At 40.4% G+C, this 26,635-nt stretch overlaps 1 protein-coding gene across 3 annotated transcripts in view; it reads left to right on the top strand.

Moving 5' to 3' along the window:
• LYST (lysosomal trafficking regulator) overlaps positions 1-26,635 on the top strand; it is a 511,246-nt gene that overhangs the window by 186,662 nt on the left and 297,949 nt on the right. For all 3 annotated transcript variants that reach the window (XM_072141114.1, XM_072141113.1, XM_072141115.1), the window contains exon 19: positions 14,391-14,528. In XM_072141114.1, coding sequence (XP_071997215.1) covers positions 14,391-14,528 — 138 coding nt within the window. The remainder of the gene's footprint in view (positions 1-14,390; positions 14,529-26,635) is intronic.

The following is a 26,635-nucleotide window of genomic DNA, read 5'->3' as shown; positions in this document are numbered from 1 at the left end:
GAATCCTCTAATATAAGTATATATATATGGCAATGTTCTTCCTCTACAGATCATATAGACTTAACCAACAACACTAACATACAGTGTACAACAGTAACAACATATACCATAACAGACAAACGTAATGGGCGCATAAATGGTACCTGATTAGCTTTTTTCCCACTTGCTATTTATCATTACAATATAAATTAGTAATGATGGAGATAATACTGACCAGGGGCAGCAGCTTCCTTCTTTTATACTGTTAAGCCAGGAGTCTCAGGAGATAGCGAAGAAATAGCTTAACCCTGGGGTTCCACATATCCCAAAATTTCTGAGATATCCCAATTTTATAAGCTATTGATCTTTCATAGGGACATTGTTCTGCCATCAAGTCTTTCAACTCATGAATTAACGGAGGGGATTGACGCTTCCACTTCCTAGCAATTAAGAGTTTGGCAGCCAACTAGTCTACGTCTATTAGGTGGTATATTCGTGATTCCTACCCCAACCATTGCTAGTGCTTGATCTAGCATTATAATTTTTGAGGAAACTTTTGAGCAAATATCAAATACCCCATTCCAATAGGACGTAAGTTTCGGACATTTCCAGAAGATATGTGCTAAAGACCCTTCATACGTACAGCATCTCCAGCATTTACCAGAAGAACCTGGATATATTTTTGCTAATTTAGCTGGTGTAAAGTACCACCAAGTCAGAATTTTCTGGTGCACCTCCATCATATTAGCTGAATGGGACACCTTAGAGGCCCAGTACAAGGCTGCGCTCCATTTTTTGTAAGCTATATCTCTCTTCAGGACATTTTGCCATTTCAAAAGATGGGTGTTTAAGTTTTTGAATTCGCTTTTCCTTAATACCTCGTAGATTGATTTGGTGGATTTCCACAATTTGCTAGACTTTCCTTCCAATAGATTTGATATTGGCTCGGATAGGGTCAAGGATTGGGCTGGGGTACTAGACAGTAAAGCTCTGATTTGAGCATGAAGAAGAAAATCCGCTTTAGACAGTTGAAATTTGCATTTTAGCACTTGAAATGGGGTTGAGGTGCCACCTTCGTCACTAAATGTATGGATGCCTTTGAGAACCCAGTGTTTAACTTTTAGGCTAGGATTAATTATACTCACAGCTTCCAACGGGATATATAACCCTGGTCGCAGGGGAGAGAGGTGGAAGAGAAAGAAGTGTTTTACAGGCTTCTAGTGAAGTTCTAATAGTGGGTGTATTTTTTAGGGGTAGAGGAATATCATCCCACCCCATGCTCTTAGGTGATGTGACCCTATTGTGATATAACCATAAATTTGGAACTCCCATTCCTCCCCCTAATTTAGGAGTATAAAGGATTTCTTGGGCAACTCTGGGTTTCTGGCCTTTCCAAATGAATCCCAACATTTTGTTTTTGAAATTTTTGTAATAAAGATTTAGGAATAGGAATGATCAAAGCCCTCAGAAAATATAAAATCTTCGGAAGAATAAGCATTTTATACAAAATTATTCTTCCAAGCCACGAAGGTTCAGTATTAATGCATCTACTTCTCTTTGTAACTTATTTAGGAGGGGAGGAAGTTAGTTTTTGCCAATTTAGTGATGGGGGAGCAGATTTTAACCCCTAGATAAGTGATTGCGTCATCTACCCATTTGAAAGGGAAAAACTCGGCTAGTTGTTGACGAAGAAGCTTAGGAATGTTGACGCCAAATATAAGGGATTTGTCTGCATTGACCTTATAGAAAGAGACCTCGCCAAATTCCTCCAATATCTGCATAACCTCTTGCAATGACAGCATTAGGACTACATCATCAGCAAAAAGATTTTATGTTGACATTTTTGTGTCTTAATCCCTTGAATAGTCATTTTCCCTGATTAAAGATGTCATTGGTTCCAGCAGCATAACAAAGGTTAAGGGGGAGAGGGGCAACCCTGACGGGTGCCATTTGTTATTTTCAGCATGTGTGACAAATACCCATTGGCTCGGATCCTTGGTGTCGGGGATGAATAAAAAAGCTTGAATGGCTCTCAGGATATTTCCATCAAATCCAAATTTCTTTAGAGTGGAGAAGGCAAACCCCCAGTGAACCCTGTCGATTTCCTTCTTCGCATCCAAAGTGAGGAACAGAGAAGGCATCCGAGAGGACTCCATTACTGATACTATATCTATTATTCTCCGCGTGCCATCGGAGGTTTGGCGGCCCTTGGTGAACCCTTAATCATTGTGAATTATACTAGGGAGGATCTTAAGTATCCTGTTTGCGTATAGCTTGCTGTCACAGTTTAATAGGGAAATGGGTCTAAAATTAGGGGGAGAAGTAGGCTCCTTTCCCGGTTTTGGGAGAGTGACAATGGTAGCTTCTAACATTTCAGCGGGCAATGTACCACCTGTCATGGCTCTATTAAAAACTTCCAGCATATAGGGCCCCAATATCTGGTAGAATGTCTGGTAATATTCATTTCCAAACCCATCAGCCCCTGGGGCCTTACCTGTTCTAGCTACTTTTATTGTTTCAGTCAATTCCGAACTGAATGGGGAGTTTAAGTTTCCTCTGAGGCTTCTAGATTATACAATTTTTCATAGAATGCTTTAAACATGTTAGCTATTTCTTGAGAGTGAGTTTCTTTTATGGTAAGGTTTTTGGATCTATAAAGGAAAGGAATGGAAGTTTTTATTTTCAAGGGTTTGGATCTCATGGCCATTAGTCTGCTAGGTTTATTAACCCCTTAACGCTCTGCGCCATAGCTTTACGGCACAGAGGTATAAGGGATGTATGAAGAGGGCTCACGGGCTGAGTCCTCTTAATACAAAGTCGCCGGCGGCGTTTAAAAGACGGTGGCGCACGGGCGCCGCCATCTTTTTTCTGATCGCCGCGCCCCCGAACGTCATCGGGGGACGGCGATCGGTTACCATGGTAGCCTTGGGTCTTCTTTTGACAAGAGGCTACATGGCTTATGCAGGTTCGTTACAATGAGCCAGTGGCTCATTGTAATGTATGACCTGCAAAAATGCCATATATTGCAATACTGTAGTATTGCAGTATATGGTAGGAGCGATCTGACCATCTAGGGTTAATGTACCCTAGATGGTCTAAAAAATAGTGAAAAAAAAAAGTTTAAAAAATAAAAAAAATTAATAAAATATTAAAAGTTCAAATCACCCCCCTTTCCCTAGAACGGATATAAAACATAATAAACAGTAAAAATCACAAACATATTAGGTATCGCCGCGTCCCAAAATGCCCGATCTATCAAAATATAAAAACGGTTACGGGCGGCGGTGACCTCCGAGGCGGGAAATGGCGCCCAAATGTCCGAAATGCGACTTTTACACCTTTTTACATAACATAAAAAATGAAATAAAAAATGATCAAAATGTCGCACAGACCTCAAAATGGTAGCAATGAAAACGTCGCCTCATTTCGCAAAAAATGACCCCTCACACATCTCCGTGCGCCAAAGTATGAAAAAGTTATTAGCGTCAGAAGATGGCAAAAAATGTTTTTTCTTTTTTGTACACCTTCGTTTAATTTTTGAAAATGTAGTAAAACACAATAAAACCTATATAAATTTGGTATCACCGCGATCGCACCGAACCAAAGAATAAATTAGGCGTGTTATTTGGAGCGAAGAGTGAAAGTCGTAAAAACTGAGCCCACAAGAACGTGACGCTTGTGCGTTTTTTTTTTCAATTTTTCCACATTTGGAATTTTTTTTCAGCTTCGCAGTACACGGCAAGTTAAAATAAATGACATCAAGGGAAAGTAAAATTTGTTACGCACAAAATAAGCCCTCACACAGGTCTGTACACGTAAAAATGAAAAAGTTATGGATTTTTGAAGTTGGAGAGCGAGAAATTAGCCGAAAAACCCTGCGTCCTTAAGGGGTTAAATGAGGAGTAATAAGAAGCTTTGGTGGATGTCATCTGTTTTTTATAATTGCTCATAAGAGCCGATCTTAAGCTTTGTCTAGCTACCCCTAATTCTGTATATTTTCCTTTTCAAGGAATTGAATTTTTTTAATGCTTTCATCGATTTTCTTTTCCTTAGCCTTATTCAGCTGAGTGCTTTTTTGCATTAATAAGCCTCTAATTGCCCTATTTTGTGGGCAACCCACAATTTTTCTGGGGTAATGCCATCTGTGTTATTTGTCTTGAAGAACTCCAACATAGCTCTCTCTATTCTCTCCTTCAATGAGGAAAGATAGTAGATAGTTGAATTTCTCCACCTCTTTGTAGGAAGAAGTTTAGGGGATAAATGAATTTCTAAGAAAATGGGTGCATGGTCTGACCAGGTTGCAACCTATTTCAGACGAACCTACCCAAAGGAGGGTGTCCCTATCCGTTAGAAAGAGATCAATCCTCGAGAATGTTTTATGTCTATTAGAAAAATATGAGTATTCCCTAGATGTCGTGTTGCAGCACTGAAAGAAATCAAATAAACGTTCATTTATAAGCCATGGACCCAAAGATGGAGGAGATGCCCTGCTCTGGTTCGTTGAGTAAACTTGGGGATCTGGGACGAGATTGAAATCGCCACATAAGATCAAGTTGCCTTTCTGTATACGACTGATCTTTTTCATCAATTTGTTTAAAAACCTCTTTTGTGAGGAGTTCGGGCAGTATATGTTTGCTAATGTGAATGTCACAGAATTAATAGAACAAACCAGAACAAGGAACCTTCCCCTGTCATCGATTAACACCTCTTGTACACATAAATTCACATTTTCCATTATTGGAATAAGAACTCCAGCAACCTTGGTGTCTGCATTTGCCTGATAACACGTCGGATATTTACTGTTGGAAAATTTGGGACAATTATTTTTGGCGAAATGCGTCTCTTGGAGACCAATTATATCCGCCTTTACTTTGTTTGCATCTTTCCAAACTGAGGATCTCTTAAACGGAGAGTTTAGCCCCTTGGCGTTTAATGTAAGATTTTAAGAGACATCAGAATATTTGTGAAATGCTATTTTTAACCTTTGATCCTTGCATTGGTCAGCATGCTCACCACTGTTAGGTACATACCTATGGCCCATTAAAATTAAGACAATTTTAACTATAAAACAAACTAACTTGGTGGCAATGGAGGGGACACAGTGATCCTGCTGCCATTGTCTGGAATATGCCAAGAAGTCGCTAATAATGCATTTTTCAAAATCAGAAATACAGGAAAATACAAAACCTGTTGGTACATGGGGGTAACAGTCCACCTGCAGCCTTTCAACTTGCAACCAAACAGCCAGCATATTCAAATCATATTTCCTCCCTTTGTTTACTGTCATACCGTATCCCAGTCCTTTTGGACCTTCTGCTGCTGCTGAGCATGCTTTACCCTCGATTTCTCCATCTCTTCGATGCCCCCATTTTGCTAGTAACGACTGTCCATCTTCTTGGCATATGAGAATATGTGTCGTCCCATCTTTACGAACCAATAATTTCCGTGGGAACCCCCATTTATAAGGGATTTTGTTCACGTAGAGCTGTGATCTATCCAAATCTCTTCCTGGCTTGCAGGGTTGCTTGTGACAGATCCGTAAATAGCTTCACTCCTGAAAACGGCTCTGGAAGAGTTGAATTTTTCCTAGATGCAAACATCAATGCCTCTTTCACATGGAAGAAGTGTAGCCTTGCTATAACATCACGTGGTAGGTTCTCAGGAATATTCTTGGGCTTAGGAAGCCTATGAGCTCTATCAATTAAGCATTCTGGAGACTGGATATCTGGAAGAGTAGTGGTTATCAGTTGGTTCAGGTAATCTCTCAGTTCAGAGGGGGAGATTGACTCAGGAATTCCACGAAATTTGATATTATTTCTCCTTCCCCTGTCCTCCATATCAGCTAATTTGAGTTTCAACGATTCCACCGTTTCTTCCAAGCCATCTATTAGCTCATTGTGAGAGCTAGTTAGCTCACAAACCGATATGTCAGAAGAATATTGGTTTATGAATGTTTTTTCTTTCTTTCCTTTTAATTGTACAGGCAGTCCCCGGGTTACATACAAGATAGGGTCTGGAGGTTTGTTCTTAAGTTGAATTTGTATGTAAGTCGAAACTGTATATTTTATAATGGAAGTTCTAGACAATATTTTTTCTTTTGCCCCAGTGACAATTGGAGTTTCAAAATTTTTGGTGTAATTGGACCAAGAATTATCAATAAAGCTTCATTACAGACATCTTACAGCTGATCATTGCAGTCTGGGACTATAGTAAAGCATCCAGAGAGCTTCACCAGAGGTCACAGTGGGCAGAGGGGTCCGTCTGTAACTATGGGTTGTCTGTAAGTCGGGTGTCCTTAAGTAGGGGACCGCCTGTATATCTCCTGCCAGGTGTGCACCACCAAAGTTACATATGTTTTAATCTTAGGGGAAGGGGAAAGTGTAGGAGAAGTGGCAGTAAAATATAGCTTTTATTAATTACAATTAAAATAGATAATAATTATGAACGAATTTTAACAAATAGGGAAAGTTCAAGGGATGTTTTCCCCTTCCATGCAGAGACTGACCCCTATGAATTGACTTGCATGGATTCCCTTAAATTGAGGGGTTTATTTGAGGGTATCGTTGTCCAACTTGGAAGATATTATTAATAGTGTGATATCCAGTGTTGATTTTATTTACACTTTGTTCCTCCTTAACAGTATAACAATGTTGCAACTTATTAGTTTCACAGCCTCTTGTTGTGGATACTTTGTCTGTTAAACCCAGGAGGTTTTTTGCAACATTGTTTGTTATAGACAGGGCATGCACAAACTATTGTCCTGCACACACTGTATATGACAAGTGCAGAGTCCGGTATTCTATTAGTGTGGCATCGATCCCAAATGTTTGGGAACGATGTTCACACAGCTAGTCTTGCTGCTCTGCTACTGCTGCGTCCCCACAGGCAGTCAGTGTGGCAGGGGATTGCTGCGTTGAGACTAAACTGAAGCAGCAGCGCTGTCGCCCTCTTATCTGTGAGTGCCAGATCGCTGTGTGTGATCGCAGCTTAGCTGTTTCTCCCCTGCTACTCGTATATCATTATCTGACACTGGAATCTATCACTACTTGCGGCTTCATCTGGGGGTCAGCTCAGACATTCTGTTTTCCAAGTGTTCAACTCTACCACCTAGATCAGTGATGGCAAACCTTTTAGAGACCGAGTGCCCAAACTACAAAAAAGACCCACTTATTTATCGCAAAGTGCCAACACAGAAATTTAATTTGTGATTTATACTCCCTTCTCTGTCACAGTTTTCATTGATACCAGCACCCTGAGGACACCAATAAAGCAGAAAATAGTCCCAGGTCGAGCTGTCACTTTAAAATAGCAGCAAGTCCTGGGCTGTCTGGGACTGCAGGAAGATACCTGGAGTCATCTCTGGTGATGGCCTGAGTGCCCACAGAAAGGGCTCTGAGTGCCACCTCTGGCACCAGTGCCATAGGTTAGCCATCACTGACCTAGATCATCTATGGTGGTATTGATGGCTGACATGAGCTGGGTTAAGTCCTTCTGTAAGGACCCTTTAAGTGCTAGTATCATGCCTTTGATAAATGTTTCGGAAGCAGGTTGGTCTGATGAGGGAAGATCCTATAGCCGGTTCTCTGCTCCCTCTCTGGGATCAGCATACCTTCTGAAGTATTAGACTCGGCCTCTGCTTTTCTGGGCTCTGTCCTGGTGTGCTGGGCTCCCTAGATCTGACGGACGCAATCTTAGATCCTCCATCCCTCTTCTCGGGGGTAGTAGCGTGGCCCCTGGGTGGGTGAAAAACAGCCTATGGGCTCTTACCGGGTGTTCCTGCTATCTCTTCTGAACCCATCCGGGACGAGGAGGACCCTGATGAGGATCCGCGTGAGCCGTGAGAAGCTGCGTTAGATTGCGGCAGGCCGCCATCTTGGGACATGATCGGACCATGCGAGCGGGCCGCAAAGAAATCTTTGAGCCTCTTAGGGCCACCTTTCGCTCTCTTACCCCGGGTAAGCATGAGAGGGGGTATTCCGGTGACTAATTAAGGAGGATTCGGTGCGTATTTAGTCGCTGGGAGTAAGTTGCTGGCAAGTCTAGAGACGGAGCTCACTCACATGCGTCCGTCTCCGAGCACAGTGAGGCTACGCCCCCCATGGAACCTATTTTCAAATTAGCCATTGAAAGAGTATGAACGCAAAAAACAAGCCAGAAACATGAGGGAGGACCAGACAAGAGCAATTGGGGAGAAGAGATAGTAGACAAACAGAAAAGTAACTTAGGAACAGTACTTAAATATTGGTACGACAATTGTGGTGTAAATCCTTACTGTTATAAGACTGGCTGAACGCATCATCACAGAGGGTGAATCTGATTTCCATTGAATATCTCTCCAGAAGGCCTAGTGGCTACCCGAAATGTAAAGAAATAATTTACATAGTTACCAACTATACTAGCATATGGAGTGCAAGCTATATGTAATTTGACATCCCACAAAGTGAATATGAACATAAAACAGAAACAAGAAAAACTGAGGGATCCACACCATCGGTAAACTTAAGGACCTGTAGGAAAGTCTAGTACATGAGTGCGACATCATCGCTGCTTCTTTGGGTACAGAACCGCATGCTCATGATCCTGATGATCAAATAAATGTCTATGTTGTCTGTGCCGCAGGTTTTTCACTGGTCTAGGAAGTGGCACTCTTGCAGAGCTTCAAAAGCTAAGGATGGACAGTACTGAATGACGACAGCAGAGAGTCCCAAAGCCTCGGTGAAAACCGGTAGTTCGTTAGGATGACACAAAGCAAATAGCCAACTGCTATGCCTCACCTGCAAGTGGAAAGTAAAGCCCACATATATTCAAGAGCCATCTGCCATAAGGATTCCAAAAGACAGCACAAAGCTCTTCGGTTCATCAATGTCAATCTGCAGAGATCAAGGAGAAGTTGTATAGAAGAATGCTTGAAGAGAATGTCACCCCGTTCTTCAGCGCTGACCATTATGGACTGACCAAGGTTTGGTATCCAGGAACCTATGAGCATGGTCCAGTTCTATTGGGCTATCTGCCAGTACTTCAAGGACTGTATTGCAGAACTCCTGCAGAGTTGAGTGGATGGCGGGAGATTCTATGGATTCGGGTAGACTCATGACCCTTTCCTCCATTTCATCTAGGTGAACAGAGAGAAGCTAACTGAGCAGTCGACACTCTTTTATATGATGTACTTCGTCTCTGAGATTGTACATTTCATAACTGTAGAATTATTAAGTCTAGAAACCAAGGACTCCATGTCTTCTCTTGTAGGAATGGTGCGTCTATGCGCCCTCAGTGCTCTAAGATGTGCCATGACCTTCATGTCCAGAAATATCCTTGCAGGGTATGGGTTGTTAAATGAGGCTAGATGGATGACCTCTTTGCTGCATTGATCGTGCATAATATGCCCATAAATAAGCCCATCTGCTGCCATTTGCTATGTGTGGTGAGCAGCAGGGAGTCAGATTTTGAGGTGTGGCCTGAAGTGGTGTCCATAGGGCCTAACGTGGCAGCCCCCACAGCGGGAGTGTGTCTATGGCTGGATATCCCCGGAGTGATGCGGTTGAAGATGGCTGGTGGGCCCACTGGAGGCTGATGGAGGCTTAATGCTGATTTACCAGGCCCATTGTGGGAGCTCACAGGGAAAACAGCCTCACGTTTCCATGGCCAAACCACGTCCCCTAGTGTACACTATTCTCAGAGAACATGGGGGAGCCATAATAAGGGCTCCTAATGTCAGGTTGCTTTTAAACACCAAAACTGACCACCTTTGCCACTTGTACTGATACAGGTACTGATACTTTCTATATATAGTTTCTATACCCCACATTTATGCTATATTGTGGGTGTCATTAAAACATCCAGCGTTCTTCTGTATTAACTCCTTAAGGACGCAGCCAGTTTATAGCTTAATGGGGTATTCCGGGAATATGAACGAACGTCTAATACAAAAACTTATGACGCTATAAATAAATGAATGTAACAAAACTCAATGTCATTATTCACAAAATGGAGCTTAAATAGTTTGATTTTATGATTCACAAAATTTTATGGCATCTCTAAAGTAGGAGTTGTTATCACCAAGATGGCCGCCACTGGAAACTACAAGTCCCAACATCCTTTAGTTCTCAGTAATTTTTCCTACCTCTTATGTTCTGCTCCCACTGATGATGTAGCAGATTTTCTTGCTCTGTTACCATAGTAATGATGTGTAACTGCCATCACTGCACATTACCAAAACACTGGCCATACTGGATGTACTGCAACCAACTGACTACTGCCTAGGCAGGTGCAGGACATGTGATGTGGACATGTGACCAGCGGCCATCTTCTGTCCTGTGTCTGCTCCGCAAGGGACTGCGCGGAGGAAATTAACGGATTGATTAAAGGGCCGGTAGCATTTTAATTCTTCGTTACAGTCTATGTGCACAGCATTTTTCTGCTAAGGGGAGCAAAATTTTGAATAACTACTAATTACATAGTAGCTTATATTTTAAGGACCCATTTGTACATGAATTATGCTGATTCCTGGAATGCCCCATTTTTTGGATTCTGACATGCATCACTTTATATGGTTATAACTTTTGAACACTGTTACTTATCAAAATGATTCTGAAAATGTTTGTTTTTTTTCCTCACATGTTGTACTTCATTTTAGTGGTAAATTTTGGCTGATGAGTTTTGTGTTTATTTATAAAAAAAAAAAAGAAAAAATGATGAATTTCAAAATCATTGCGTTTTCAGGCAGATAGATTAACCACCTAAATAAGTTTCTAAATAACATTTCCCATATGTCTACTTTACATTTTCATAATTTTTGAAATGTCTAGATAATTTATTTTGATGGCACGCGGCTTAGAAATCGAATATCGATTTTCAGAATTGACTATTTTTGGGATAAATACTGCTTTGAATGAAATTTTTACATATTTAACATCAAAACCCCTATATAACGAACACATTTTCAAGTCTGAACCCCTCAAACTTTTAGGAAGATTGTTAACCCCTTGAGATCTTCATATTAATCAAATCAAAATAGAGGTGAAATTTAAAATGGCCAAATTGTGTCGGTTTTATGTTCATTTAGCCCTAAAATTTACACATTTCCAAAAGATAAAACCCATATAAAAATGTTATGCAATTTCTCCCATATTTTTATGGGGGCACAGAGAGGCGCAAAGAGGGAAGGAGCGCCCTGCAGCTGCCAGGATTTTAGTTTCCTCATTGCCCCTTTTGTAGGCTATAAAATTTTAGCTGTTTCGTTATTGGGATGGCATTATTTTTTTGCGGGATGAGATGCTTTTACCAGTGTTGCCATTTTGGGGTTGGTATCCCCTATTGTTGAAAATTTAGGAAAAGCATCAATTCTGTACTGGATTTTCTAACTTTTTTTTTGGTGCTCACCATGTGCCTAATAATAATGTTATTTTAATTCTATGGGTCAATACTATTTCTGGGATGCAAGATTTGAATATTGTTAATTACATTTTACTAAATTTGCCAAATAAAACCCTAATGTGGGGAAAAATCTATCATTTTTGCATTGCTGTCTTCCAAGTGGCATAACATTTTTGCTTTTTTGGCTATGGAGCTTGTTGATGGCTTGCTTTTTGCAGGACATGTTGTACTTTGCAACCGTATCATTCTGGAGTAAATATGTTATTTTGATCACTTTTTATTGCATTTTTTGTGGGATTCAATAGGTAAAAATCATAATTTTTGGCATGTTTTTAAAAGTTTTTGTAACAGTGTTCATTGTACGGGTTCAATAATTACTTTTATTCCACGGGTTGTTATGGATGCAGTGATACTATATATGTGGGGTTTTAGTTATGATTTAGACTTTTTTTTAATGTTATACGACTTTACATGTTATGGGGCTTAATGGCATTTTTATTGATTTATTTATTTTTTATAGCAAAACAATACTACTTCCACCATGGGACATGAACAAGCACTCATCTGATTGCTTGTTCATGATTATACTCTGCAATACTGATGTATTGCAGGGTATTAGCAGTGTCAGCCCATGCACATGCATAGGCTGACACTGTGCCTTTAAGATGACATCATAGACGGCAACTTTCAGGCAGTGCCTACAGGCAGCTCTAAGACCCCAGGGCTGCCATAACAATAATCGGCGCCCCCAAAAATGGCACGGGGGGGGGGGGGGTGATTGCGGTGGAAAGACACCCCCCCCCCCAAGGCATGTTAAATGCCGCGGTCGCGGGTGTGACACTGGGTTGTCGGCTATTAGTTATAGCCGGCACCCTGTGTGTCCTGATGCCAGCTCAGCTTAGATGTTGAGCTGCACCGGCATCATCTCAGTGACCGATATATCGGACGCTGAGCACTAAGTCACTGAGCTGTGAGTCACTGTGAGACATTGTATAGTACTTACCGTATGTACTTGAGTATAAACCAATCTGAGTATAAGCCGAGACATCTAATTTTAACACACAAAACTGGGAAAACCTATTTACTTGAGTATAAGCGGAGGGTGGGAAATTCATTGGTCACATGCCCCCATTATAAAGCCAGCAGCCCCTCGCCCAGTACATAGCCAGCAGCCCTCTTGTATTTAGCCAGTGCCTTCCCATCGGTATATATAGCCAGTGCCTCCTCCCCCACACTATATATAGCCAATGCCCCTTTCCACCCTGTATATAGGTAGCAGCCCTCTCCCCACTATAAAAAAAAAAAAAAAAAAAACCCACTGTACTCACCTTTTCGACTTTTCCCCCACAGGTTTTCTGTCTTCAGCTCCAGCTCAGTCTTCGGCTCCCTAGCGGTACCGTCACATAAACCATGATGTCAGCCACTTGCTGCCATCATAAAGCGCACTGATGGCGGAAAGCGGCTGCCATCATGAGGTGTGCAACGGAATCACGCGGGGAGTTGAAGACTGGGCCGGAACTGAAGACAAAAGGCCTGAGTACAGAGGTTTTTTTTTTTTTTAATTTTCATTGACTCGAGTGCTGAAAAACTTGCTTTGTACTCAAACATATACAGTACTTGCAGCAATTATGCATTAGATCATTTAGATAGAGTACTGATATACTATATGCGGTAATCTTTATATCCCATATAAAGTATTTTTAAATCAAATTTCAATCAAAATCAAACATGATAAACTTACTCATAGATCCATGCAGTGTCACTGTGGTAATCTACTTATATTTGTTATCCATGGGCTCCCTGTTTCTAAAATAAGCTTTTATATTTATGCTAATGAGCCTGAAGTACTCTGGTGGGTGTTTTTGGGGCCCCTCCGTGCTGAAGTCACAGGTTGTTAGAATGATCAGAATATGTCTCACTCAACCCACTGCTCTCTTCTCCTCCCTCTGCCTGTGTAATCTAGTAGCTTTTATGAACAGCAACTAAAAGGACATCACGGAGAGCTTCCCTGGAAACCGCCACCCCATAATTTTAAAAGATTGTTTAAGAAGTGAGGAGGCCAGGGATGACTAATAAAAGAAGATTACCACAGTGATGGTGCCTGGATCTATGAGTCATTGTTCCTGGTTTATCGTGTTCGATTTTGATGGTAGACTTTCTTTAAGCAGGTATTGAAAAGCTACAAGGCTATTCATACTTAAACTTATTATATGGAAGTTTCAGTGCAAGGATCCTGCACATCTGTATACCTAAATCTATACTACAATATATACTACAGCCTTTGGCTATAAGTTAATTTTAAGCAAGGACTATCCACTTTAAAAGCGCATCTTCCAGAAATCAAAGCGTTTTTTATTTTTTGTTACAAAAGGTATATAAGATGTTTTATATACCTCTTATATACCTTTTGTAACAAAAAATAAAAAACGCTTTGATTTCTGGAAGATGCGCTTTTAAAGTGGATAGTCCTTGCTTGCCATTCATTGGATTCTACTGCTAAACGGGTCTAACCTATGGAAGTTTATACCCCGTGATGATACATCCACCGTGAGCTGCTCTTCCCTCAAGATATCACCTATTATATGTTTATAGAACCTACATTACAAGGTGAGAATTCTACTATCTCTTGCCGTAATATCACCTGCACTTGAGTCTCCTGCTCTTTGTGTTCCACTATATCTTCTAGTCCATACTCTCATTATAATTTAATTTTGGTTATAGTTGTTTTTAATTTCATGTTTTATTCATTTTTATTTTATGTCTTGCCGCCACAGTAAAGTACATTTTTTGGTCAACGTCTACAGCTAATTAGGTAGTATAAGAGATAAATGAGTGCCAATACACCCTATTTTACTTTTTGTGAGCTTTATTCTTTCCTCTAATACCCATTGTATTAGTGCACTATTCTTTCCATCTGAACTATGATACCCCCAACATAGCCCTTCTAGTACTGTACATCTTTGACTTAAGTGAACAAAAATGTGTAGATACAGCTTTGGTTGTTAAGAATAACTGCATTCTTTATTTGATGTCCTTAGATTGGAGTATGGGAAACGTTAATGACTTCTTTGGAAATTCTAATCAGAGATACCCATCCATACAAATTGTTTAATATAAAGCAATTATTGAAAGCCAAAGTGGTGCATCACTTTCTGCTTGGTTGTCAAGTTCTGCAGGTATGCAACTTTATATGCTAAACTTTTGTGCTAATGTTTTAATGTTTCTACACGATTTATGCATGTTTTGGTTATTTAAGTAACTTTCATTCGATTGCTTAGACTTTTTGTACTCCACTAGTAATTTAAACTGTCAACGGTAACATATATTATCTTGTTTGTATTGTCTACTTTGCAGTTAAGGCAATTAAATATACTGTAAGAACTTAACTTGTGTTGTTCCATTACCCCGATCCAAAAATCTCCTCATCTGTGTCTCTGTTATACAAACGCTACCTTTTCTGGCTTTTGGCCCGGAATAATCCAGTTATGGACTGGGCTTCTATCTAACAAAAGCTGGGGGAAGAGTCTGCCATGCTTGAGAGGACAGTCTCTTAGGCAAGTGAAATGGGACTGTCAGCCATTGAAGGATTATGGGCGAGTGTTGTGCCAAACTTGAGGTTAAGTGGGAAACCCTATCTGCTTTCCTGTGCCTCACAGAACCTTTGCCTTAAAGGACTACCAGCATGAAGGACTGTATGCAAATGAGGCTGAGGGGCGGCTCATTTGCATACAAATCTTCATCCTATGAAAGCCTCTGCATTTTACAGATATAAGTCCAACCTGTCTCTATCAGTCCTAATGTACACAATTTCAGTTGCCCCTAGACACGAGCCAGTAACTTCTCTTTGGGTTGGGTGCCATCTTGGATTTCTGTGTGAGATTTTGGAGCTGAGTTTCTGTGTCTGTCTGCTGTCTGCCTGTAGCCTCGCCCCCTGCAGGAGCTGAGAGACAGACACTCACATCCTGCCAGGAGATTGTGAGAAGAGAGAGAGCCTGCAAACTACAAGCTACAAGGAGATAAGTGATCTGGGGGAAGGGGGAGGCAGGCACATGTCTGTGAGATGTTACAAAGCTGGCAGTGTAACAGTTTTAAGTTGGCAGCCTCTGCATAAAAGGCTTAATGCATCTCAGATCTGTCGCATCTCTCTCTGTCAGTATGTTAGTACAATGTCAGAAGCCAGATGAAAGTGTATTTACACCTGTAACCTGATAAAATAACCACATTGTCACCCCACAGAACTAAATGGATAATAATGTATCTGCTAAGAGTCCCTTCCCACATCCTGGAATCTTACACTGAGCACCTGAGGGAGTGATATGAGCTAAAACAGCAATAAAACTGAGTAAAATAGTAAAGGGTTAAAATGATCTTTATTGAAATGTGAGAATTTTCTTTTGTGGAAAAAACCCTCAAGGCGGCTTAGAGCTTAAGACTGAAGTGAAGCTTTCCCAGCCTTAGAAAGCCCCCTTTACTGTAAATGATGGTCCAGGGGCATGATTTATCAGATCTACTTAAATCCGTTGTATGATGTCAATCACATGGGAAGAGTTGTTCAGAGGCAGGAATTACTTGACTTCAGTGTTACACTCTCCGCCTCCCTGACTTTATAAATCTAACTTACATTTCACTTCAAAGTCGAACCGGGCCATGAAAGAAACATGATCTAGAAGCTGTTCAATCCCTGGACAACATACTGGTATTAGGTCAATTTCTGATAACAAGTCTCCTTTAAAATATTTCCAACACATATTCAAAATGGGTATCTGGAATTAAAAAATACCTTTTTATTTGTTAGAATAATGCTCGTTCAGCCTCTTTTCTGTGTCACACAAAAGCAAATGTATGAAGGGCCTTGCAGGCACATGCAGAGTGCTGAGAGAGGCAATTATACCACAAATCCTGTAATGCTTTGCATGTGCTTCTATCTCATTGGCCTTACCACAGTTCTACATTTCTGCTTGTAGAGTATGCTCCTACCTTCTCTATTCAAATAGTCTCCACACTTACAGAAACCCAGCACAGCAAGATTCTGCTATAGAAATGCTGTGTCCTGTATGAAAGCTGATACAAGCAGTCCCGGGTTACGTACAAGATAGTTTCTGTAGCTTTGTTCTTAAGTTGAATTTGTATGTAAGTGGTATATTTGTTGTATAATTGTTACCCCAGTCAGAATTTTTTTGGTCTCTGTGACAATTGGATTTTAAAAATGTTGGGTTGTCATACAGTAAATGACCAATAGCCATAGGTCCGTTTGTAACTAGGGGTCATCTGTAAGTCAGGGACCCTATTAGCTTTACTTTTCAATCCTTGATAATGTCACATACATAGTCAGTAGCATTTACCTAAACTCTTATATGGGCTTATTTATAGGAACTGCCTAACATTAAAACAGGCTATGTTCCCAATAGCAACTTATCGCAACTCAGTTTTTCAAGCCATGTAAAGATTGGCTTCAAGGGGCAATATAGACGGTTTTACTTTTAAGCGTTTTTATAAATGAAGCTATTTTGTAATAAAATGTAACATATATACTACACTATTAGCTGGTATACATTCTAAACTGAGGAGTGACTGGCAGTATTTTGTCCTTTTTAGAGATGAGCACAGGGTCAGACTGGAGTACCTTGGGCCCACCAGAGGAAATAATTTTTGGGGCCCACCCTATCTTTTTACTATAGCGAATACCAGACTTCTTATAGAAGTGTAAGACACACAGACAACGTTGTACAGTATTAACCCCTTACCGACATGTGACGTAATACTACGTCATATTGTGGGTGCATGGAGAGGGCTCACGGGCTGAGCCCTCTCCATAGCTGGTAAGTTTTTGCGGCATATTGCAGCAAAGGTTTAGCGGTAACACCCGCGATCGGTGCCAGCACCGATTGCGGGTATTTTTCCGCTGATGACCGGCTCTTTCTGTGGATCGTCTCTCCCCGTGACGCTTCCGAAGAACCGAGGCATCTTCGGGTTAACCCATTCATTATAATGTGCTATCAGCACATTGGAATGAATGAGGAGTTAAATCCCCATATACTGCCATACTGTAGTATGGTAGTATATGATAGGATCGTACAGACAACCTAGGGTTAAAGAACCTTAGGGAGTCTGAAAAATAGTAAAATAAAAATAAAAAAAAGTAAAAAAAAATTATAATAAAAAAACCTAAAAACTCAAATCACCCCCGTTTCCCTAGAACTGATATAAATAAACAGTAAAAATCATAAGCACATTAGGAATCTACACATCCAAAAATGCCTGATCTATCAAAAAATAATACAATTTTTTCACTTCGTTTAACCCCATAACGGAAAATCGCGCCCAAAGTAAAAAATGGCACTTTTTTGCCATTAAAAAATAAAATTCTATAAAAAGTGATCAAAAGGTTGTACAGTCCTAAAAATTATAACGTCATTAAAAGCCGCAACAAATGACACCTCCCAAAGCTCCGTACATCAAAGTATGAAAAAGTTAATAGCGCCAGAAGACAACAAAATCCCCCCCAAAAATTTTGTACAGGAGGTTTTAATTTTTGTAAATGTATGAAAACATTGTAAAACCTATACAAATTTGGGATCCCCGTAATTATACCGACCCAAAGAATAAAGAAGACATGTCATTTGGGGCATAAAGTGAAATCCAAGCACACAAGAATAATTCACAAATACGGCATGGCATATTTAATACCACCATTTTAAAGTGTAATTTGTTGTGCAGAAAATAAGCCATAACACAGCTCTGTACATGGAAAAATTAAAAAGTTATAGATTTTTAGTGAAAATTAAGACTGCAAAAACTAAAAAAGGCTGCGGTGTTAAGGGGTTAAAACACGTTGGGGAAGATTTATCAGAAGAATCTAAGCCCAAAACTGTTCTAGTTTCTCATGGCAACCAATCAGAGCTCAGCTTTCATCTTCCCACAGCAGCTTATGAAACTAAATCCGGGCTCTGATTGCTTGCCATGATTCATATTAAAAGACAAAACACATGATACTACTTACAGAACACAGATGCGTTTGATTAAAGGGCCAGTAGCATTTTAATTCTCCATTACATTGTATGTCACCAGCATTTTCTGCTAAGGGGAGCAACAAATAAAAACTAATTACACATTAGCTTATATTTTGAGTGCCCCTTTATATATGAATTATGCTGATTCCTTAAAAAATACCCCTTAAACAAAACAGTGTGAAACAACTAAAAATATGTCTTATATTGTAGGTTTCTGAAGTAGCCACCTTTTGCTTTGATTACTGCTTTGCACACTCTTGGGATTCTCTTTATGCTCTTTAAGAGGTTCTCACCAGAAACGGTTTTTCACATCACAGATGTGCCCTGTCAGGTTTAATAAGTAGGAATTTTTGCCTTATAAATGGGATTGGGACCATCAATTGTGTTGTGACGAAGTCATGTGGATACACAGCTGATAGTCCTTCTAAATAGACTGTTGATTTTTTTTTTTTTAGCCATAATACATATTCTAAATAAAGAAAAACAAGTGCCCATCATCACTTTAAGAAATGGTCACACAGTCCAAAAAATTGGGAAAACTTTGAAAGTGTCCCCAAGTGTATTTGCAAAAGCCATCAAGTGCTGCAAAAAAATTGGCTCACATGAGGACCATCCCAGGAAAGGAAGGCAGAGTCTCCTTTGCTGCAGAGGATAAGTTAATCCGAGTCACCAGCCTCAGAAATCGCTGGTTAAAAGCAGCTCAGATTAGAGACCAGGTCAATGACACACAGAGTTCAGGCAGCAGACACATCTCTACAACAACTGGTAAGAGGAGACTGTGTTCAACAAGCCTTCATGGTAAAAATAGCTGCTAGAAAACCACTGCTAAGGGCAGGCAACAAGCACAAGAGACATGTTTAGGCTAAAGAACTCAAGGAATGGACATTGGACCAGTGAAAATATGTGCTTTGGTCTGATTTCCAAATTTGAAATCTTTTGTTCCAAGTACTGTGTCTTTCTGTGATGCAGAAAAGGTGAACAAATGGACTCTACATGCCTGGTTCCCACCGTGAAGCATGGAGGAGGTGAGATGGGTGTGATGGTGCTTTGCTGTCGACACTGTTGGAAATATAATCAAAATTGAAGGTACACTGTACCAGCATGGATATCGCATCCTGCAGGGGCATGATATTCCATCCGGGTTGCGTTTTAGTTGGATCATCATTTATTTTTCAACAGGACAATGACCCCAAACGAACCTCCAGACTGTGTAAGGTCTATTTGACCAAGAAGGAGAGTGACAGAGTGCAATGCCAGATGACCTGGCCTCCACAGTCACCAGAATAGCTGGACAGTAGAGTAAAGGCAAAAGGGCCAACAAGTGATGAGCATCTCTGGGAACTCCTTCAAAAATGTTGGAAGACCATTTAAGTTGACTAACACCAAGAGTGTGTAAAGCCGTAATCAAAGCAAAAGGTGGCTACTTCTAAAATATACATATAGACATATATTTTCATTTGTTTCACACTTTTCTATTTATTATAGAATTTCACATGTGTTAATTTATAGTTTTAATGCCTTCAGTGTAAATCTACAATTCTTATAGTCATTTAAATACAGAAAACTCTTTGAATGAGAAGGTGTGTCCAAACTTTTGGTCTGTACTGTATATACTATACTGAGGAGTAACTGTCTGTATAAAGTATATACTATGCAGTGCTCTGACTACTATACACTTGCTTCTGACATTGGTTGTGTACGCTGGCATCAGGACCCAGTGCAGCGCCAGAGTGAACTGCTGATAACTCACTGCCCCTGGGCCCTATCCTGCTCCATAGTCCTAATGGTGGTGAATGCAGTGCAACCAGCAGCAGGAGCTAGATCAATTGTGTCCCAAGAGTCTTATTGCTCTCTCTGAAGATGAAATCTAAAAAAAATAAGACCACAAAACTTGTATTCCAGACTTGTGCAGCCCAGGGCCCATGACAGTCTTTATCTGCCCTTCAATCAGTGACCTCAGTGGTGAGAATTGTATGACCACATAGCAACTTAGGCCAGTAATATCATTGCAGAAGGACTAGAGGGGATCTTGGGCACACTCAATTTTACTTTTACTCATCCAGGCGGTCTGTCTCCTGATTTTTGTCCTCAGGCAGCTTAGTGCGTGCCTCCCAACTTTTGGGCTAGAGAAAGATGGGAAAAAGGCCCCTTCCTTTTTCATCTTAAACCATACCCATTGTCACACCCTTTTCCCCACCACCAAACACAGTATAATATGGACCTTAATGACCCCAACATAGTATAATGCTCCTTTCCTGTGACCAACTCCCCTATGGACCCACGTAATGCCCCCTCTTTAATTTTTTCCTACCTTTACTTTTGTTGTCCCACTTTTAGTTAGTCCCTACTTAAATATAATGCTCCCTGTACTCTGACCCCCCTTCCTCACCTCATGTATAGTGTGGCCTCCACCCACCTCATATTGTGGCCTCCACCCACCACGTATTGTGGCCTTCACCCACCTCATATTGTGGCCTCATGTCCTCCATCAACTTCATTCTGTGGTCTCCCTCCTCCTCATATTGTTTTATTTCTCCTCTATTCACTTCATCAGCTATATATCTCAGCATTGAGATTGTCTGCTGATAGTCATGCTATTGCTAATTTGCTTCTGAGCAGGACTGCCGGGTGCTGGCAATTTTATTCCTTTCGTGTTTGATTGACCAGCAAATGGTGCAGGAGAGGATGAAAACAGACATCAAAGGGAGCCATCAGGCATTTGAAAACAATTTTTAAAGGCGGCATATTTTTTAATAAACGTGAAATCTGAAATTTACAGATGAAAGTTAGTGAAAGTTTTAGAATTGTTTCCCATGAATCTCTTCCTCATCCAATCCATTTCCTTCCTTGGTTGAACTTGATGGAAATGTGTCTTTTTTCAATCGTATAAACTATGATACTATGATACATATTTGATGCTTTTCACTAATTAAGATGTATCTGATTTGGTGGCATAACCCCTTTAAAAGGTCTTGAACATCACAAGTTGATTAGTCATTGTCTGTAAAGAAATTTGTCTATAAAGACATTTTGTCAGGTTCGTTTATATGTCATTGGTGTACAAGAAAACTGATTTATCCTAACTGCTTAAATAAGGTTGGCAGGAAGGGAAAAAAGAATAAAGGAACATATTTCTTTTTAAAGGTACATTACAAAGTTTACTAGTATTGCAGCGAGCAGGACCACTGTTTTGCCCATGGGCGACAGTCAGCAGGCCGGATGCAGGAACCCGGTCTCCATAGTGATCCAGGCAGAGACTTGAGACCTCGAGTGGCAGTCTGCTTCTTAAGGTGATTTGCTAGCTGTAGGATCACATTGGCTAGGGGGTAATCCCATCAATCTCTGTAATCTGCTGGCTGATGTGAGGCTCGCTGAAGCGACAGAAGTTGGCTGTGGATTGGTGTAACCAGGGCCGGCATTATGGGTTGAAAAAGTGGGCATTTGCCACTTCAAATGAATCTGTGTCACAGATCCAAAGCTATAGCCCTCTTAAATGCCCCCCCCCCCTCCAGATTCTTAGCCGGCAGCTACAGGGAGAATTTGCTGCACAGAGAAGCTGCTTCACCTCACCGATAATGTAAAAATTGACTTTATATGTTACTAAATCAACTATTGTTCATGTTTTTAATCCTCTCCTATCCAAAACTATCTAAGAACACACTTGCTCTTTTATTGCCTTTTATTTCGTGATCGTTTGTTTGCGAAAATTGAGTGATAAGATGAACATTCGATCCTCTACTCCTAATATGGCTTCATATTAACACCGCGACCCAAAACATGTCCATAAAGTTATATGTAACACCAATACACACACTTTCTGGGATAGTCTTTATTTTACACCATCCTCCAGTATTTACACCTACACTCACCGGCCACTTTATTAGGTACACCATGCTAGTAACGGGTTGGACCCCCTTTTGCCTTCAGAACTGCCTCAATTCTTCGTGGCATAGATTCAACAAGGTGCTGGAAGCATTCCTCAGAGATTTTGGTCCATATTGGCATCACACAGTTGCCGCAGATTTGTCGACTGCACATCCATGATGCTAATCTCCCGTTTCACCACATCCCAAAGATGCTCTATTGGATTGAGATCTGGTAACTGTGGAGGCCATTTGAGTACAGTGAACTCATTGTCATGTTCAAGAAACCAGTCTGAGATGATTCCAGCTTTATGACATGGCACATTATCCTGCTGAAAGTAGCCATCAGATATTGGGTACACTGTGGTCATAAAGGGATGGACATGGTCAGCAACAATACTCAGGTAGGCTGTGGCGTTGCAACAATGCTCAATTGGTACCAAGGGGCCCAAAGAGTGCCAAGAAAATATTCCCCACACCATGACACCACCACCACCAGCCTGAACCGTTGATACAAGGCAGGATGGATCCATGCTTTCATGTTGTTGACGCCAAATTCTGACCTTACCATCCGAATGTCGCAGCAGAAATCGAGACTCATCAGACCAGGCAACGTTTTTCCAATCTTCTACTGTCCAATTTCGATGAGCTTGTGCAAATTGTAGCCTCAGTTTACTGTTCTTAGCTGAAAGGAGTGGCACCCGGTGTGGTCTTCTGCAGCTGTAGCCCATCTGCCTCAAAGTTCGACGTACTGTGCGTTCAGAGATGCTCTTCTGCCTACCTTGGCTGTAACGGGTGGCGATTTGAGTCACTGTTGCCTTTCTATCAGCTCGAACCAGTCTGCCCATTCTCCTCTGACCTCTGGCATCAACAAGGCATTTCTGCCCACAGAACTGCCGCTCACTGGATGTTTTTTCTTTTTCGGACCATTCTCTGGAAACCCTAGAGATGGTTGTGTGTGAAAATCCCAGTAGATCAGCAGTTTCTGAAATACTCAGACCAGCCCTTCTGGCACCAACAACCATGCCACGTTCAAAGGCACTCAAATCAAATCCCCATACTGATACTCGGTTTGAACTGCAGGAGATTGTCTTGACCATGTCTACATGCCTAAATGCACTGAGTTGCCACCATGTGATTGGCTGATTAGAAATTAAGTGTTAACGAGCAGTTGGACAGGTGTACCTAATAAAGTGGCCGGTGAGTGTACACCTGTGGGGTATGTATGATCTTCTTATATCTTGCTGTTTTAGGAAAGTATGTTTTTTTATACAAGTATTCTGGATGTGTACATATTTAAAAGGAAATTTAGTATTTTCATGCAATTTTTGTATTTTATTGCTGTGTGCTGCAAAGTTGAATGAAGGTGGTAGTGTGTATGAATTAAAAAGTTATTCTTGTATACATGGTGATTCCTGGGGGAAAAAAATGTTGTTGACAGTATAGGAGCGTTTTATTATTTTTAAATCCCTATTTGTGCGTTAACCTCCACTTCGATGTGAGTCTTGTACAAGCATGTACATTATCAAGGCATGTTCAGTGCACTTTTTGTTTAGTAATTTGTGTTTGTCACAAAGTTACATGAGGGTGGTTGGGGCTGTTAACTGTTAATCAAGGCAAATGCATCGCCTGGTAATCTGTTTAAAAAAAATAAATAGGTTTTAGTGGCATCTTTACTTTTCAATCTGTTTAGTTGCTATTTTTTGCAGGTTGTGACAGTCTTAAAATTTCTAGCTGAAAAGCAGATATTTAGTTAGTTCAGTTTTAGTGATATTATAATGATTTATTCATGTGAACATATAAATACGAGGCATTTGTGAACTCTACAAATGTCCATCTACTACATTTAGGAAATGGGAAGGTAAATATTTTCTGTTTGGAGCACATTGTATGCCATCAAAGTCAAATTTTAAGTATTTTTTATAAAATGTTTCAGTTTGAATCAAAATTGAGTGAAGGCACATATGTTTACAAACTTTTAATGCAATTTTGAAAATGGGGCAAGTGTCTGCTTTTATAAAATATGTGGTTTGTTGTGGTTTACTTTAATTCTTTTTGCTGTAATTTTGATTTTATTTGTAAATATCAAAATTGCAAAAATTGCTCTGCCCAATAACACAACAAAATATCCAGAAATACCAGGCAGTGAAAGGGTTAATGCCCCTTGGTTTAATAATAATAATTAATAATTTATTTATATAGCGCATACAGAGCTGCACAGAGCTTGCCATATCGGTCCCTGTCCCCATGGGGCTCACAATCTAATCAACTTACCAGTATGTTTTTGGAGTGTGGGAGGAAACCCGAGGAAACCCACGCAAACACGGAGAGAATATACAAGCTCTTTGCAGATGTTGACCTGGGACTTGAGTTTTGCCCAGGGCCCCACTTTGTCTTATACCGGCCCTGGGTGTAACCCCCGTGGCAAACAGCCAGCTTATTATCTCCTAACTTATAGCTGGTGAATTGGGGTGCACTTGATGTTTTAAAAGAAGAACGAGGAGCTGTGATCCAACAGGCCAGCTCACGGCTCAGTTTACTTCATTCAAGCTTCCAAACCACCATAAAATGGAGGCAAATATACACTTGTTCAAATACAGTCCTGTATCTTTAAGATTTAAGTCCAAAACTGTAACTTTGCTGCACTCTTCTGTTCTTGTGGCAGTTCTCTATATTTTCTCTGGACCCTTGTATCTGGGTCTCAGCTCGTCTGGCTTCTCTATGGTCCCCTTACTTGCCTTGGCCTCTATATTGAGACATTCATCCAGCTGCTCCTAGAGACAGTGTGACAGTGTGACTTGGGGGTCCTTAGTCTTTCACCTTGATGATGTAGATATCTTTCTCCACCTCTGTGAGCTGCAAATGATGGAATTTTCCTATAGTCAAGCTTCTACTGTCTCAGTACACACAACGTATTTCGGAGCCACATAGGACTTTTTCAAGTGAGTAGAGACTAAAATATGTACAAAACAGAAAACCTCATGAACAGCATGGGCCCAAAATGTGGTAGACTATGGTAGCTCAGATTACCATATGTGTATGAGAAATGGACAATAAATGATTGGTTAAATAAATTTAAAAATAAATATGTTCATACATATGATTAGGCTCGGGATTGTCGTCTCCTGGGGTAGATGGGCACTATTCACCAGCACACCAGTAAATTCACAGCCCACACTGTGTGACTTGGGTACAACTGACCGCAGCCACTTTTACTTGGTAGTAATACAAAACAAAGAAAACATCAAAATAAAGCCTATTCCTCTCTGCCACAAACTCTTCATTGAGGTTCCCTACCTCACTAGGTCCAGTGAGTATATGTACATATATATTTATAGAAACTGTGGATGATTTAAATATATATTTTTAAAACATATGATTAAATAAATATAAACATAAACCCATACATCAATAAGTGGAAAATAAACATATTCACATGCATTGTACTTTGGGTTTGGCAAAGACCTGATTGAATGGAAAAAAAAAAATGAAGTAGCTTCTCATAGATAAATAATGAAATAAAGAGTTGCGTAATGACCAGTTATCTGTGGTTGTGAGAATGAGACAAACAGACAGACTGACCCAACAGTTGACTGTTATGTATCGTCGACTCCTAAAATACCCGTTCTATCAAAATATAAAAAGAATAATCCTGACCATGAACACTGTAATGGAAAATAGCGCCCAATTTCCCAGATTTGCCATTTTTCTCTCCATGAATATTTGTATTAACCCCTTAACGGCAAAGCAACTTTTTACCTTCCTGGCATGGCCCAGTTTTTCATATCTGCCCTGTGTCACCTTAAGTGGTTATTACTTTGAAACGCTTTAACTTCTCCAAGTGATTTTGAAATTATTTACTCATGACACTTTGTACTTCATGTTAGTTGAAACATTTTTGTGATATGTGTTGGGTTTATTTATGAGAAAATCAAATATTTTAAAAAAATTTGGAAAAATCTGTGATTTTTGAAATTCTAAATGTTCTACTTTTGCCACACATTGTCATAACAAAAAAACGTAATAACTAACATTTACCGAATGTCTACTTTTTGTGGACATGTTTTTTTTCCGCATCTTCTCATTTTTGTAGTATGTTATGGGGCTTTAAACGTTAGGTGCGATTTTTCACATTTTCGTAAAACAACACAAAAACATGCCTTTAACCCCTTAACCTCTTAACGCTCAGCGTCTGATATATCGGACGCTGAGCGCAGTGACTTAGCGCTCAGCGTCCGATATATCGGACGCTGAGCTGATGCCGGTTCAGCTCAAGATCTGAGCCGAACCGGCATCGGGAAAGACGGGGTGCCGGCTGTAACTAATAGCCGGCACCCCAGTGTAACACCCGCGATCGGAGTTGTCTCCGATCGCGGGTGCTTAACCCGTTAAATGCCGCGGTCAGCGCGA

Source organism: Engystomops pustulosus, chromosome 3 (genome assembly GCF_040894005.1).
Source record: "Engystomops pustulosus chromosome 3, aEngPut4.maternal, whole genome shotgun sequence".
In the NCBI taxonomy this organism is placed as follows: Eukaryota; Metazoa; Chordata; class Amphibia; order Anura; family Leptodactylidae; genus Engystomops; species Engystomops pustulosus.
Note: the sequence above shows the minus strand (reverse complement) of the source record. Positions and strands in the feature narration are given on the sequence as shown.